Source organism: Mya arenaria, chromosome 10 (genome assembly GCF_026914265.1).
Source record: "Mya arenaria isolate MELC-2E11 chromosome 10, ASM2691426v1".
NCBI classification, from domain to species: domain Eukaryota; kingdom Metazoa; phylum Mollusca; class Bivalvia; order Myida; family Myidae; genus Mya; species Mya arenaria.
Genome location: NC_069131.1, coordinates 64,019,529 through 64,037,937, shown reverse-complemented (window position 1 = coordinate 64,037,937; position 18,409 = coordinate 64,019,529). Strand labels below are relative to the sequence as shown.

Below are 18,409 nucleotides of genomic sequence, written 5' to 3'. Positions count from 1 at the left end.
ATTATATATTTAAATTGATAAAAACAAGACACGATTCGTTCCTTTTAGAACACTCTTTCAATGAAGTCGGTATTGAATTAACTCTCATGTGATATAATTTATAAGCAGCATTTCCAAATAATATGATTTGCCTATTAAGCAAAACTCGCTGGCGTCACGTCGTTATCACTTTGCAGACGAGGTGTCGTTTTGCTGAACTGTTCAACTTTAAAAAAGTAGTCATAGTGATATTTATTTATTTGTACAAAGTACATCGTTACTACATAATATTACAAACGAATATAACTAGTATAGCTACAAAAGTCTGAAGTTCTAAAGCAAGACTCTTCGTCAGAAATATGAATACTATAATATAAAATACAAGAAAATCATGATCCATATATATTTTGATGTCATCCATAATTGCTATCATGCAATGCATTTGTTGATGCATGTCCCTTATTTCTCGAAACATCTTATGTACTTACAGGATTCAGAACGGAACAGAACATATATTTCATTAAAATGTGTACGTCAAATTCTTTAACCACATATATAAAATAATTGAACACATAGTGAAAACACATGTAATTAGATAATACGTCAATGCGAGTACAGTTTTATGTTCATATTCAAATTCGGTGAGAATGAACAAAAAAACAACAACAACAAAAAAACCAATAAAACATTATTATAATTCAATATTTAGAATTGTTCGTCTTATACATAACGCTTCTTTGACAATAAATACTTTGATGAGTTCTTGTCTTATGTCGTATCTAACAGTTCAGTGAATTTTAGTACAGATGGACCGGTATAATAATGACGTTTCATGTATTTCTTTCTAATAAGAACAAAGCATGGACAGTGTAAAATTAATCAGATAAAGCTCAACTCAATGCTATTTTTGGCTATAAGTTTTGCTAACGTTAGGATTTCAGGATTTTTTGGAAAAATTCATTATAATGATCACGAAAAACTTTTTTTTTTATTAAGTAAATTCAGAATTGAGTAGGAATTTTGGTTTAAAAATATAAGCAACTTAAGCTTGTTAGGCCTAAGAACTTTGACAAATTGATGCCAGATTCTCAGCAATTTTGATTTAGAGTTGTTTGTTATTTCAACACCGTACTACTTGAACATAAGTGTAGGTGTGTCAATAACAATATAATACTTATATTTAATATTTAACTGGTACAAGGCCATTTATCATATTATTTCCGATTGTTATATAAAATTACTGAAAATAAATGATATTTCACTTATTCAGACAGTAAAATAACAATTATATATTTTTCACTGTTTTGAATTTTTAGCCCGCTCTCACTTCAAAATTAAACGTAAACAAGCACATGGCTAAGACATATTATACGAATGGATGTCATATCCAAAATGACGTTACGTTCGCATACATTTTGCTCGTTTTTCTGTTAAGACTACAATTAACGTTGTATTTCCATATAACAAAAATAAAATAATATATTTGTTTCTGAGTTAACTCGCAAATCTCCTCGTGAACGCCACTTGTATAATATATATTTCTGGTGCTTACTTGGTGAATGTTTTTACGATCTTGCTCTGAAAAAACAACAACAATTATCCTCTATAAACATTCTGCATAACTCGTGCCACAAATTAAAAAAATAAATCATTTTTTCAATGAAGTATATTCTGTCACTACATATGCACTTCTAGTTCGGATGTGTCCGGGTATACAAAATATGATAGTAGGCACAATGCAAGAGCGCCATAACTCGTCCAACTAAACTTAAACCATTGTGGGTTGTTCACATGTAATTAGTGTCATCTACTAATAAAACATTTCAAAATACCACATAATTAATAAATAAATATACTTCAAGTTGTTTGTATCACCAGCGTACATTTTAAAACGGTTTGACAAAATCAATATTGCGAATTTCTGCTGCCATTTTTTTTTTCTCATATTCCCAAAACCGATTCTAATGGGCACGGTGTACAGCAACCGAATTAAGTTAAGAAACATATATGTAATAAAAATGCACATGTTTAAATCATATGTGTCTCATTGTTATTAAACTTATAGTTGAAAAAAAATTGCGATACATTGCAATAAGTTTTACCAAAAATAACCTAAATAGTACCCATCTCTACTTATTTGCTCGTCTGCTTTATGTGGATGTGAAAATGGCCAGTAGGGTTTATAGTTAAACGTTGTCTTTAGTTCAGAATTAACGAGATTAATGTATTATGTCTTAAGTAAATATACACACTAAGCTATGTGTTATCTTTCGAATGCAACTTGTATTATAATGACTTGATATTATCTTTTTTTTACATATATGTAAATGCATTACCTTGCATGTTTACCATCATCATTATGTCTTTCGTTCGTTCTCATATTTGTAATTGTATGCAAACTGGACATAAAATAATGAACGTGTTTTCAGTTGAGTTGAGCAAATCAAAACCTTCATCTGCATAAATAATAGTTTACCCATTGTTCAAGTTATGGAAGTAGTTGAACCGTTAGCCTTTCGACTCTTTCATTCAACTCTTCGCAACATCATTCTTGATGTTTTGAGTGATTCGTATTGCTTAAAACTGTAATAAACCATTCCTCCCCATCCAGAGTTGTACCCGGACCTTGTCCCTGGCGGAGCGTAGTGTCCATTGAGGTTGATGTATGCACATTCTCCGTACCACCAACCACCTTTATCTAGGTTACCACATGTGCTTCCCTTTGCTGTGAAATCCGTTCCATTTTGGGACTTTGAGAAGTAGTGGCCGAAATCCCCTGCAATGTAACAATATATGATCAGTGTGAAGAATGGCAGGTCTGATACTGCCTACTTTTCCCTCGTTTTGTAAGTCATTTCAAATTCACTGAACGTTAACATCAATGTTCTCATACACGTTTGATTATAATGACAAACTCTTAAAATATATATTATGTTTCCACAGACCTCCCCCCCACCCCAATTAACGTGAGAATAACGAGTGTCAACAAATCAATCATTTCCAAATGTCTGATCTTCTACGAATTGTATACGAACATTGTGCGTATTAAATAATATTCCAAAACTATACAAAAATGATGACTTTGGTGAAAGCAGATGTTTTTGTGAACTCCGAATAACTTGGGATTATATCGTTAACCTCTGAATTTAAAATTTTTATGGTAATTTTAATACAGTGAATCGCATATATATATATCAAAAGTTTGTTAGTGTTAATTAATGCGTATTAGCACATAATAAAATAAAAGAGCATCTCAAGTATTGCCCACCGGTAAGTTAATGTCCGTGCTATACCGCGCTGGAATTATGAATTCAAAGCGGCAAACCGCAATAAAAGAATTGAAAGAAAGGAATGGCTGAATAACGGAGCTATCAGAATGAAAGGTGACTTTTTTATGACAATTATAAACAAGCGAAACTACAGTTGATTAATACGCAAAAGGATGCAATAAATAGCTGTAACGTACATTTCTATAATGACCCTTACTCAGCAACTGCCTGTAATAAACGTTTATTTTGATGAATGGGTCGCTGAATACAAAATTCGCAAAAGAATCAGTAAACGAAATCGAACACAATAACATTACACTTCGAGAACGAAACGGAACTGCAAATGCTTTTGGGCCTTATTTTAATGCAGAAGTATTAAATTCTAAACAAACCACAAATTACGACACGAATTTCCACGAGAAACTAAACGAGGAAACAAATACAAGACTTCTTAAATTCGAGCGACTACTCACAAGATAACATTTTAACGAAAACAGTACAGCCAAATAAACTTGAAAGCGCATTACGTAACCTAAAGAAACGAAAGGCACCGGGAAAAGACAAAATATTTAATGAACACTTGATACACAGAGAGCATACTCTTAATTCATACTTACAAACATTATTTACGCTTATGATTAAAGGTCCATACGATCCAAACGGGTACAACAAATGATTTATAATACATATGTATAAGAATAGCAAACCAAATGATTTTTGTAAGAGATTCAGCCGAATTACGCTACTACCTGTTATCTACAAATTATTGGAAATAAAACATAATGAACGCCTCAAACTTTGGTCCACTAAACATAACAAACAAGTCCAAAATAAACAGCAAAGCGAATATCAAAAAGAACTAGGGTCACTTACAACATCTTTTATACTACACTAAACTATTGCATATATAAACGGATCGAAGTCATACGTTGCAACACTTGACAATTCCTGAGCTTTCGAACGGGTGGTGTATTTTCTACATGGCTCTATTCATTATTTACAGACAAACTTCTGTGTGATCTTGAAGATTCTCATCAAGGCTCATGTATCGACAATCTTAAAACAGGAAATCCGACGCTAGCTGATGATCTCACGTTAATAGCGTCAAACAAAGCCGCCCTCCTATCGCAGAAACAACAAGTCACCAACTATGCATACACTTAAGTATATAAACTTAACGAAAATAAATGTGCATTTATGATATTTGAAAAAAATATAGTGAACATGACTTTTTAAATATAAACATAACCTTGCTACATTCGACAGATTCTACGGCACATGGCGGTATAACACTTCATAGAACAATGAAGTGTTCCCATGTTGTTAGCGCAAGAATAAGAAAATGGCCCGGCATAACAATTTTCATTAATGACTATACGGGACAACTCCTATGACATTAATCCTCTTATTATGTCCAGTTTGATCAAAAAGATATCAATATCACTACAGTCTTCTATGGCGCAGAATTATGGTCATCGCTAACATTGACTGACATACTAATGATTATGTGCAAAAACGTGCTATAATCTACCCATACGATCGCGAACTGACATGGTCTTGGGTCTCCTTGGATTGGATTTCCATTCTTGCCAAAATAGACATTCGTAAACATCGAATTTTTGTACACTAGGACCGCACATTCTCGTACGACGAGTATTTAATTAAAGACTTAAACTAGATCACATATAAGGAAACTAGCACAAATTGGATTCGTACCCGACATACATACTATATTAATAAAATACACTTTAGAGCACTACCTCCGTGAATACAGAGCTACGATGTGCATCGCACCTAAGTCTACATAGAAACATATCGTGCGAACTAAAGTCACAAACTATAATAATCACAGTGGCTTGACCGCATTACCGATGACCCAGAATTCAATAGATTTATAGACTTTCATCCTGAAAGACGTCCATCCGTTCTGTGGTTGAGTGCCACAACGGGAGACCAAATCCGCGATACATAAATATACGTATAATTTATTGAAACAACACCAAATATTTCCCCACACTTTACTGTCAAAAATTGTATTTGGTCGAGACAGACTCTATTAAAGAAGCACCCTTATTGCTTGTTTTTCGTTTTTTCTTATCAAACTATCATTAAATTTAAACTTGTGCGTGTTTTACTGATCTCAACGGACTAAAGTCACAAACTATAATAAATCACAGTGGCTTGACCGCATTACCGGTGTCCCAGAATTCAATCGATTTACGACTTTCATCCTGAAATACGTCCATCCGTTCTATGGTTGAGTGCAACCGAGGGATCAAATCCGCAATGCCTCTACAGTTGTCCGAATTATCATTGATACCAGATCGTCTATCGACGACGCTTTGTGCCTACATTGTGGTGAACACAGTGATGGCATCGTGAAGCATGCATCGACGAATAGCACTGCATTTATGCATGACAGGCGACATTTGCTAGATATGTTACCCATACCGCAAAATCATGACCGCTGATAATTTGAAACTATTGCTATCTCTCATGATACAATACGTACAGTCGATCAGAATAATCTAAACAGTTTGGTATTAGCATCTTGTGACAATAATCATCAACTCGTAGCCAGCACTGTCTACTAACTCATAATTATTTTATGAAAACAATCACTTTTCATATTGCTTTGTTACAAACATAACTAAACCATACATTAATATATGTATAATTTATTGAAATAAAATAAAAAAAAATCACATACTTTACTGTCGAAAATTGTATTTGGTTGAGACAGACTATATTGAAGAAGCACCTTTATTGTTTGTTTTTCGTTTTTTCTTATCAAAACTCACTTGAATTTAAACATGTGTGTGTTTAACTAATCTCAACGTTAAAACGTAAAAAAATGAACGTTAAAATGTTACTATATATAGTAACATGTGTATTAAAACGTAATAAATGAACGTTTAGTAGAATGTTTAGATGCATCCATTTTCAGAACCTGAACCTAATTCTCGAAATTATAAATACATTTATCATGAACCAAGTGAGCACCTCGAACAACTAATATATTTGCTCGCCATTTTCTAAATAAGTGCGATTATAACAAAACGTTATTACTTATCTTTTACTTTTTTCAGAAGTTTTTCTCGATCGTTTGTATGCTACATCGCACGACGAGTGTGACAAGATTTTACGAACAGTTATAATACTGGGTCAAACCATCGTGATAAATATGGTACATATAAACTCATGCTTCGAGCTCATTGTTTTTAACTCCGGTGTTGGGTGCAGTAGCTTTTACTTATTGCTACAAATTGTCTGATAATAATGTCAAGATAAGGTAACTCTACCAGCGGTTCCCGTGCCTTTCCCTCCTACGTGCAATTTGTAACCCGGTGCCTCTCCTAACTGGAAGTCCGGCCACTCTTCGTAAGCCTCGCTTCCGTCGGCGGCACCTACCTCCATGCGAAGAGTAGTATTCCCCTGATCCGCGAGCTCTTTTATGTATCTTAACCCTTAAATAGAAACATAACACTAATAAAAGTTAGAGGAAAAGTGGGAACGATTTAAAGGCAATATGACGACAAGGAAATTAGTCCAAATATTTCAGTATTTTTTATGATTATTATTTATGAGCGAATGGCATTGGGTATAATACATGTGATGTATAGATACACGAAGCGTCTGCTATATTTGGTTAATGGTTGTCAAGTGCTTGTTGTTATTCTCGACATTTACCAAGCCAGAATTCGGCTGATGTATTTCCAAACCCTTCAGTGTAAGCCTTGAGATCTAAGTAAAACTCCTCCGATCCGTCATACCGGTTTTGGAATACCTAGAAATACAGGAAGGCTTCTATTACAAAAAAACACCTAGAGATAAGGGAAAGCTTTTACTGACCAGTATACTAAAACTATTCAAAATACAACAATGTCTTAAGAATGGACAAATGTGTAAAAATGTTGATATACTTTATACGTTAATGGTTTTATTTGTATATAAAATACTCATTTGAAAATAAGCGATGAGATAAGGCGTTCAAACTTCGTGCTAGTTGATATCATTTATGTGTCATGGATATTTGATGTGATAGGGTAGAAACTCATATTTTGTTGGTTGTATTTTTCCCTATTTGTATGTTTTGTTATTTTTGTACACGCATCATTTTCCTTGTCCTTACGATGTAATCTAATACACCTTATTACCCATAATACGGAGTCATTTGTAGTTATATACAAAAATCAGTACATGATTACTGTTTGATCAATCTTAAATATCATCCGATTATTTATGATATTCAAAAAAATAAATATGATATAATATAAATTCATTTTCACCATTTTATTCCCAGAAACTAAAAAATCAAATAAGTTTATCGAATAATATGATATGTGTTAAAATTGTTGCATGCCATATATATATGTTTTTGAATGTATATGTGTTATTGTGACGATAAGCTTGTTATGCTTAAGTCTAATAAATATTCTGTTTTGTATATGAAAAGCTCAGTTGTCGAAAGTTTAAACATAGACCCCGTTTAATGGCGCAATTGATTTCGCACAGTTACGGCATGAAATAGTTAATTTCCACTCCAATTTCTGTTAAAGACTGTAATATGTCACTTTTTCATACTGTTACATTCCGTTTTAATTATAGAATGATACGAATAAACTAAGGAAATCGAACAAATAAATAAATTCCATTTACAAAGTACACAAATCTTTTATCCCCGATATTTGGACAATTTAAACGCAATTTTATTTCAGATACAAGGTATACCGTTTAAGCGTATAAAAGCTCACATTTTAAACTAAGATATTCTCTTACTATCTTTCCACGTACAAACCCCTATCGGATAACATAACACTTAACAAACCGTCCATCCTCCGTTGCTTGACGTCATGTCGCAGTACACACTGATAGCCGTCTTGGATTTCCACAAGTTGACTCGATACACCCCGTCAGGTGAGGATGGATATTTACGATAAATATCCAGACAATCTGTCACTGAAATTTAAATGGTCGTAAGAGTAGACTGATTTGCTTGCAAAATGCAAAAATAAACAGTTTGTGGTTAAACATTATCCACCAATTGAAACTAATTAACAGTATGTACATAATACCTTCAATATATAATAAAATGACTTAACAGAAAATGTGTGATTTCCCGAGTTTAAATCCCTGATGATTAAAAGTTTACCTTTTGTTTGAGCCCCATCGCACATTCGCCATTCTTTGGCGTCACCATGGCAATATCTCCCGTGACTTGAGGGTGTTGGGTTGTCACATCTACGCACGCGTGTTTGAAATCCCTCACCACATGCTACTGAGCAGGAACCCCACGACTCCCAGTCCGACCATCCTCCCCCTGAAATAAAAATAAAGTTCAGTTACTGGCTAACATTCATTCACGGTAGCTGGAGTTAGCACACTGTACTGGGGAACTAAATTGCAAACATTAGCCGCAAAAACTTTTACGGAACGCAGGGCTGTAATGATAACGATGAAAGATTAAGTTTCTATCATCTTTCATATCTGCTAATGCAGTATCTTTATTTTACAATACAGCTTCGTTTAATAAAGTTGGGGGGGGGGGTATTTTGTTAATGTAAACAATAAGTGAGTAAATTGTTCGGTTGCATACAAAATAGCGAATATAAGAAATAGTACCGATTCTGGTATACACTTGACATATTCTCGAAAATAAGTGCGTCCTGTATGTGGAGATCGGCAACACACCATAGCATGCCCATTTACTGAATACATGTTAATCTTTTTTTTATTTGTTCACTTGAATGAATTTTAATTTAACGTTAGTCCCTTAAAGCCAATTCTATTAAGCATGTTACAGGAAAGAATCAATGAATAAAGGTATAAATATTTTCTGTGATGGTATACATTTTACTTTGTAATCACATACATAAGGAAAATGACGCAGTGTTATAGTACATAACATATCTTTCTGACACAGTTTCTGAAATATTCCAATTGAGTTTACCTTCGTTTGCCGTTGCGTGATGTAGGCACTTGTTTATAACACTTTAATGCACATTGTTGTTTTTACGTTAAATCATAATTATATGCGTTAATTTGTTATTGGTTATATTAATACTATATTGAAAATGAAGAGATTATTTTGCACAGAAAATTGCAATTCAGGTACGGTATTCTAGCATAAATAGCACAAAAATCAGTTTTGATTACTTCTACCGATAATTCCCGTTAGTCAGTTAATTAGAACTGATTTATTATGTACAATATGGTCGGTTGGAAGAATTCTTTTGAATATAGACAGAGTTTTTCTTCTTATAAATCCACTTTTTTGTTTGCAACCGAACATTTTTCTAGCATAATATTTCCATCATACAAACTTACACCATCCCCAACCCCATTGTTTACATTTAATGGTTAAATATGGCAACAGTTTTAGTTTATCCATTGTTCAACCCTGATATTAAACCACTGACGGTCACAAACACAATGGATTAATGATGAATTAACTTGTTTTTTATTTATATATGTATGGTCAGTAATGATTGTACGCTGTGTGTCTCTGGTTTAGTGTGGGTTAGTTCATAACATTATGCCTTTCTTAACAGTTAGTCTTTGTTTAATTTTTTTGCTACTGAGCTTGTCTATGCAGCCTCCATTGTATTACTCATAAATTATATACACCAATGGACACTACATGGACGATCTTGTTATAATAAACACAACGAGGCCAAGCAAACAGTTAAAGGTTTATAACAACTTTTGTTCCATAAAAATATTCTAGTTAAAAGAAAAGTGAAGTAATATTTTTTCAAGAAAATTAAGTTAATATGTACTCACAAATCTTATATTCATGTTCTGCAAGAAGACGTTTAATTTCACTCTTGTTTTCTTCAGTGTTATTTAAAATTTATAATGATTTCACGTATTTGTTTGCATGAATGGTCAGTATTGTTTGTACGTTGTCTGTCACTGGTTTAGTGTATGTAAGTATTTTGCCTATTCCCCTCTGTTAGTCTTTGTTTAAATTGTTGTTTAATGTGCTGTAGTCTCCATTGTATTTCGTATGAATAATAATGCACCGATGAGATCTACATGGAAAATCTTGCTGTAAGGTAAACACATCACAGCCAAGCAAAAGGCCAAATATTGATAACATTTTCTTTTCCGTAACAAGTTATTCTAATTAAAATTAGATAGAGAATATCGGTTTAAGAAAATTAACTTCATACGTACCCACAAAATTCGAGTCATGTTCTTCCGTGTTATTTATAAGTGATTGTATCAACAGTTTGACATCTTGAACACGTTTGTAGTTGTTTTCAATTCGCGAGTCATGTTTTGCAAAAAGATTTTTTAATTCACTCTTGTTCTCTTCCGTATTATTTATAAGTAATTGTATTAACTGTTTGACATCTTGAACACTTTTGTAGTTATTTTCAATTCCCGAGTTCTCATTCATTATTTCTTTGTTGTCCTTCAAAACCATTTCCAAAACTTTCTCTTCATAATTGAATGTCGATTCTTCTTTCATGTCTTCAGAAAGAACGAAGCACACAATACTTGCAACTGCGCAAAGATTTACAAGAAACTTCATTTCTGCATTTAGCCTCATCTGATGTTAAGAACAATTTAAGTTACTGCACACGCGAGTATGGCTTGAGGTCTACCGAATGGAAACCTTTGCTTAAGTAGTATTTCATTTAAATGCCGTAGAATCCTTTCAATATGCGTACCATAAAACTTCAGAGTCGACTGATGATATTGTTTTAAAACTAAATAAAGAAAAATGGGACAAAGACAAAAATCACAAAGCTGAAGGTTTTACTCTAATTGCACTATAAGATTTATCATTTAGCTTGCTGTTAGAAAGTTAATAAATTTCGACACTAAGGTTGACAGAGACAACCGGAAAAAAGGATGTGAATGAATCATTTTAACAACAGGTGTCATTGAAACTATAGTGTCCTGTTCTGTTCCTTACCTACATACCGTTTCTCTCAACACCTTATAGAGGTTTTATTGAAACTATAGTGTCCTGTTCTGTTATGTTTGTATTAAATTTTATTATTCATTGTATATTAATTGAATGAACGTTGCTCGATTGATAAATCGGTCCTGGTGAATGCGAGTTGTATTAATTTTTATGTTCACAAGATGAAATATATTGCGATTATTCACTGAAACTATCAATTGCTATTTTTATTGTATGCCCAGAAAGGATTTAATATGGCATTAAATTGTAGATTTTAAGAAATGCGCGCAAATTGCATGCGATAGTGAACTTTATCCCATCCCTGTGTTTGCTGACGTTTGAGTTTGAAGTGAGAGCGGGCTGAAAGACAGTTAAACATACATATATTTGATTAGGACAGAACGTTTGCTGTAGTAATACTCTACAACAAACTAAAAACGCATTTTATTCTATGTTTTTTTTGAAAACTGATCAAAGAGCTCGTTAAATATTTTCGCCTCGAAAAATAGCTAACATTTGGTTGTCATGTTTTTTATGGCCATTGACGTAAGATGATTAAAGTTACATTCCAAGAAAACATTTTGTATTTATTTATCAAAGATAACACTCTAAATTGCATTTTATCTGTCGGCCTGTTAACTCAAATTACGCATTTCTGATTATTGTGACAGAAGTTGATTGTATATCTGATATAATGAAGTGTGTTTCTAAGAGTGTAGATAGCACACGTATGATAATACACAAATTGGCATATGCTACGATACAACTTGATATAATACAATTTATTCCAATTAAGTTCACTTAGTTCACTCCTTTCTTCATCTTCTTTGTTGATATGGATTTACCGTATTTATACTAGTTTAAAGGCATGTTTTGATGTCCAAACTTCTCTAAGATAAAAAAACAAATTTGAAAAAAAAGAATGAAAATAAAGTAATATTACATTTCATTCCGTTCGAGTTATGGGCAGCATGTAATCGGAAAAGCACTATGGTATTAACTGTACCCGCTAACAGAATATTTGTTTCATGGTTATGCTTCTATACACATTGCGACATTGACGATGATTATCTTGACATTTTGTTGCTTAAATACAAATGGTAAGTGTAGACAGATTTGCCTGTCAAAATGCAATTACAGTTTCTGGGCGAACGTTGATCGAACTTTAAAATCCCTGGCACGAGGCTGAACTTAAACCACACGACTTCAATACTCCCACTGATATATCAAAAACGTTAGCTAACTAAAACATTATGTTTTGTTTTATATCCCCGTTGGACGTTGCGCATACACTGCGAGCGGGCAACCAAATCAAAACCACCTTTACTGAACGCAGGGCTGTTTTATGTACGGTGAACAATTAATGTGTTTTTTTTTTTTATCGAAATACAACCTGGTTACGTTCACCAAATCTCATTTTTCTAATATGAAACGTATATCTATTTCTAACATTGTTAACAGTTTACTTCACAAGTGAAACTCTTTGGAACATAATTCTTGACGTTTTGAGAGATTCATATTCCCTTAAAACTGTAAAAAAACCCAGTCCTCTTGTACCAGGGTTATACTCGGACTTTATCACCAACTACCTCTGTCAGTGCCACCGCATCTGCTGGCCTTTGCTGTAAAATTTGTTCCATTTTGGGTCTTGGAGAAATAGACTTTCATCCCCTAAAATGCTACGATATATAAACAGTGTAATGAATGGCAGGTCTGAAAATGCCTCATCCCCCCCGTTTTGAAAGTCATTTTATATACGCTTAATGTATACAGCAATGTTTTCACAAGCATGTGATAATAATAATGAGCTGTAAAGGTTTCCAGTACATTTAATTTCGTTTCCACAAAAAACACCAACGTCATATTAATATATGTGGACAAATCAATAATTTTTAAATGTCTGATTTGCAAAATGCCAAAATTGCATCAATGCAGTAAAATTAAGGATCTCCTACGAATTGTATACGAAAATCGTGCGTATTATATGAAAATTAAAAAAGAACACATAAATCAAATCGGAAGCCTTGGCATGGTTTTCTTAAAAATATCCATTCATTTAGATATAACGCTAAGAAAATCACCGAGAAACAACAACAGTATAAATCGATAGAAAATGTATACATTGATTGTACAAAATGTGATGATGTTTGCTCTGTTTTGTTTTATGCATTCATTCTCATACCGTAAAGGAAACCAGAACGCTGAACTCTTACCGTGCAATAAGTAGAATGCGGATACATTACCCACGATTTTTCGATATACGCGTGCTCAATATTGCACGACAAGTGTGACTAGATGGTACAAAAAGTAACAATACTGCACCCGCCTTCGTGATTGGAATCGTACCAACAAAACTCATGCTACGAGCTCATTTTGTATTATCTGAATAACTCCGGTAGTGTGTGCAGTAGCTTTTACTTATCGTAACAAATACCTTATAATTAAGCCAATAAGGATATAAAACCACAAATTGTCATTAACATTACTTATTTATGATGAATATACGTAATTAAATGTGTGAATGGTCAGTGTTGTTTGTACGTTGTGTGTCTCTCATTCGATGTCGGTAAGGCTTTCGCATTTGCCTTTAACCTCCTATTATACTTTGTTTAACACCCACATCGAAGTCAAGCAAACGGCCAAAGCATCAGAAGAACAATTTATTATAATACAAAAACAATTTGAAGTGAACAAAAGTTTGCTATGGTCATGTAACGATTGAAAATTCATAATGCCGCTATAAGAAATGCTCCAAAATAGTATTCGACCAACAATTTTCACTGTCGTATCCTAAGTCGTCATTAAATGCAGGTGTTGTCACAATTCAGAAAAAGAATGGTTTTAATTTTTATATCAAATATATACCCCGCCTTCTCATCAGATAAACGTTCCTCTTTTAAAAACGGTTATATGTTTATTTTAACGTAAAAACGTAATTCCTTTTGCAGAATGTGCAGCAATTGCCAAAGTGACTTGATCTTTGCTCACATTTTATTTCATGCCTTGTCGATGATTAAAAAGGTGTCATGAACAAGTTGGATTCGAGCGACAAATCAAACAAGACCTATCACTGAATGTGATGAATACACAGGTCCCTGCATCATCGCTTTGGCACCAAAACAATCTTATATTTCATAAAATAACATACCTATAATAACTCTTGACAGGGCCTCGCAAAAAATATGTCTTGCACAACTAGTTTTGATACGGATAAAATGAAATTTTAATTGGGTGACTTGAAAACTATGGTTAAACTTTGGGACGCAAGTTTTGTACATAAATGCGGTATTTAGCAATTAAATAAAAGGGGTATAACTTTGGAACACTTGGAATGGGCATCACAAAACATAAGTCTTGCACATATTAACTTAATATGGATCAAGTGGCTGACTTGGAAACTGAGAAAGAAGTCCATAACAAGTGAGCTAAAGTCTAGAACGTGTTTATGTCAGAAAACCCTATGTCTTCCCTTCTCCAATTTGTGTAGGATTGAAAGTAAAATTATTGCAACAGGACATAAATCAGTCAGATACCATCTGAGCTGAACATGGAGATAATTTTTAGGGTAATCATCATTATTGATCATATTTATATTGATGATTAAGGATAATTGAAGAAGACTTTTGATGATGATTGAAGATTATCGATTAATTAAAGTCATTGATGATGAAATGATGATTCATGAATATACCTGATTTTGATTGATGATGATTGAACGCCAACTGAAAGAGAACAATTGACTTCTGATGAATACTTGATAATGATGAATGAAAGTGAAGGTTTGATCGACATTGATAATTGATTGACGATAATAATTATTGGCAATGATGATTGACTCATGATTGGGACTGAATATTATTAATATTTTTCTTGATTGACGGTGATTCTTGATGATTGGCAAAAGTGATTGATGATAATAATTGATGAAAAGAATTCACTACTGGTGCTTGATGGTGACTGTTTAAGTACAACATTTGATACTGATCAATCCTGTTAAGTTTCCTTGAAATCCAACAATGTGTATAGGACATGAAGCGTAGACAAATATTTCTCTGCCATTTTATGTTTAAAAATATCCTTTTTAAAGTTTCATTGAATTCACGCCAGAGGTTTTGTAGATGAAGTGCAGACACTTATCTCTAAGCCGCTATTTTATTAGAATATCTAAGGGCAATGTTTTTATCAAGACATAAATTACCCGATTGGAACTTGCTGACTGGCTTTGTACAAAGATTGTTCCAAGTGTTATGTCCGTGATCCTATCTTATTTTAAGTTAACTCTCTGTTTATACAGTGTGTTATAATGGATATGTTTTACGCTCATGCCAAATTCTGCTGATTCAATGCTAGCATAGCAACATTTGTTTTTGGTAAAAATTCACAGCCAGGTTGTTTTATCTTTGATTTTGCGGGAGAGCTCTATAGCCCTTTTTGGGGGATTGTGTGCGTTTTTTCCCCACTTTTCGAACAATGTAATGTTAAGTAATGCATATAAATAATGCCAATGTACTCAACCGTGTAAATTGAAGAATAACACAGAATGCTGCTTAAGAGATTCATGTTTCTATTGCGATGTTTGCTCAGAGAGGCATAATTCTAGGCCTCATGTTTTTGAAATGTTCAACAATCCGGGAGTTCAATAGACAATGATAGGCATGTTCAATATTTTAAAAGGTGTACAATTATCGCTAGGATCTGCCGATGGGACATAAACATTAATTATTTTAATAATAATTATCAACTTAAAATGGCCACAGTAGTCTCTAAAACTTGTCCGAATAATAAGAGGTCTAAAAATAATAAAGCAGACAAAGTCATTCCAAATTTGTTAACTTTAAAGCTAGGACGAAAATGAACTTGTGGAACATATATTCCTTAGAATTTACCAAAAAGTAGGGCTACTTTGCTTCCATTGTTGTTCAGACAGACCTTTAATGCAACTTCATTATGCACTTACTTTTCAGTTCTGTTTAATACTCACTTCCTTTCGACGAGAGAACGATCTTACACCACCACCGCCCCCCCCCAAAAAAAAAAAACAAACACAAAAAACCACAACAACAACAAAACAGCCACAACAACCACAACAACGTAAATCAACAATAAAACAACAATAAAAAACAACAACAACCCACCATTGAATTTATTTCCATCTTATGCTTTGTTCCGACATATGGTTTACTGTAAATAACATTCCAACAATTAAATATTTATTTTCTAAATTGAACGTTACTATAAAACTCTTTAAATTATAAATAACATACTAATATACCTTGTATATTCAGCTGGACCCTGAAAATGAACTTTTACCGTTTACAAAAATCCTGCATTCATAAAGGATCAGCTCGATGTCCAACTAATAGCGAAGAAATTCATTATAAATTATAACTTAATGCAAATACGTCTTCCGAAATTATCCACACTATTACAATCTTTACAAATGTCTATTTTGGCCATACTTTACAAAACAATTATTTGCACCTGAATCCACACAAACCAAGATAGTGACTATTGTTAGATTCCATGACAGCTAGATGAGAGTGGCCATTTTAGGAATGTATGTGAGTCATATTTTAGATCAGCAACAATATTTCAACATGCAGAAGATGCTTCAAAAGATGGTAAGGCAAACTATGGGCATTTATTATATGCCTATCAATTTCCGTTTCCATATCCAACATAATATACAGAATATACAAAAAATACAGCACGCCGTTTTAAAAATCCCTTTAATTAAACTGTCGTTTTCAGATCCAGTATCATGTTAAAGTGACACTCTTATTCACAATCAATACATACACATATATAACAAACTTCAATTTTGACTGATAAATCTTTAACTACTGGCTAAATAATGCATTTATGGAAAATATTAATTACTGATAACAATATTGTAACCGTGTATTCAATAGCAGAAAGCGCAAAAAATATTAAATGATTGGTGAATGCTAAAAGATTTACTGTGATCTACTATAGTCTCATAAGGTAGAAATACCATGTGAAATGCTTATTTCTTTCAAATTAAACTCAGTATCCTTCATAAGAACCATTGTTTTTTTACATTTATTCATCCTATTTAAAATATTAAAACAATATTATTATTTGTGGTAAATCTGATCTGGGAGTAAGAGTGCATCTTTAATACGGTGATTAGTTTAGTAACTACTCTACTTTCGCGTCGCTAATAAAGCGTGACAAATATAACTGTTTAACCTGTCAAATTTCAGATGCATAAAATTAACTAAGTTTACTCACGCCTGTAGTAGCATGTAATTTCAGGAGCATGGTATTCAAAGATAGGCACGAAGCAGAGAACACTTCATATCTATTTAGGCAACTACAGTAGTTGTTTGCCAATTTGAATATCAGCAATTGCAACATTATCATAAACGGCAGCTCGCCAATACAAAAAGAAGGCGAATTCGCGTGATCGATAGTAATAGCGATTGACTCACGAACTTTCCTCAGTTCTGCAAATAATAAACGTCAAACATTTCTAAGAGCTTTTAATAAAATTGCCACGTCCCGTGTTCAGGAAATTACGATTTGTTTATAGTAGAAAAATAAGTACGGTTATGTTTGTCATAGTTTGTGCTGTGACATTTATTAATTGTTGCAGTTTTAGTAATTTTTTGTTTGCTGAGATATACATTTTCTTCTTATTTTGCTTAATAAAGCGAATTCTGTAACTTCTGACTTGTTTTGCTGGTGTAGCTTTCCATGAGATCAATGCACAAAAGTACGTAACATATTCATAACCGCAAGTCATTCCATATTTGGACATTTGACAGATAGCGGAAAACTTAAATCTAATTGAAACCGAAAATTATAAATGGATACAAAGTAAGGTATATAATAAATAGACTATTACGAATTGACGATTTTCTGGTGACATGCATCACATTTCGTTCGGTGAGTAAACAAGTGTTTACACATCACAATCGACGAAATACAGGTCACCAGAAAAGCGTCCTATCAAAATATCCCCTATATATCAGTGATGGAATCATGCCTGATAAGCGAAATACGGTCTGGAGTTTAACTGAGTCTTAGGGTAACATCGAGTTTATTTCTTTCATGTAGCTTGTATTGCCGTTGTTTTGGGCAACATTTTTCGGCGCGGTTGTATGTACAAGTGACGCAAATGACGACGCTCAGCTCCGTTGTGTTGTGATTGATATCACGCAATGGAAAAGATATGCAACATGATAGCTGCGGCCATTTTGGGTCTGTAATAAATTTG

At 33.3% G+C, this 18,409-nt stretch overlaps 1 protein-coding gene across 2 annotated transcripts; it reads right to left on the bottom strand.

Moving 5' to 3' along the window:
• Positions 1-236: 236 nt before the first annotated feature.
• Positions 237-10,844, bottom strand: LOC128205139 (microfibril-associated glycoprotein 4-like). 2 transcript variants are annotated; one of them, XM_052906587.1, is made up of 7 exons: positions 10,428-10,844; positions 8,401-8,568; positions 8,077-8,207; positions 6,939-7,035; positions 6,551-6,715; positions 3,446-3,476; positions 2,739-2,755 (listed from the first exon to the last, which is right to left on the bottom strand). In XM_052906587.1, the coding sequence occupies exons 1-6, from the start codon at positions 10,804-10,806 to the stop codon at positions 3,466-3,468; spliced, it is 951 nt and encodes a 316-aa protein (XP_052762547.1). In that variant the 5' UTR covers positions 10,807-10,844; the 3' UTR covers positions 2,739-2,755; positions 3,446-3,465. The 2 variants fall into 2 exon arrangements, with proteins under 2 accessions (XP_052762546.1, XP_052762547.1); XM_052906586.1 differs by lacking the exon at positions 3,446-3,476 and having other exon boundaries at positions 237-2,755.
• Between the last annotated feature and the right edge of the window lie 7,565 nt (positions 10,845-18,409).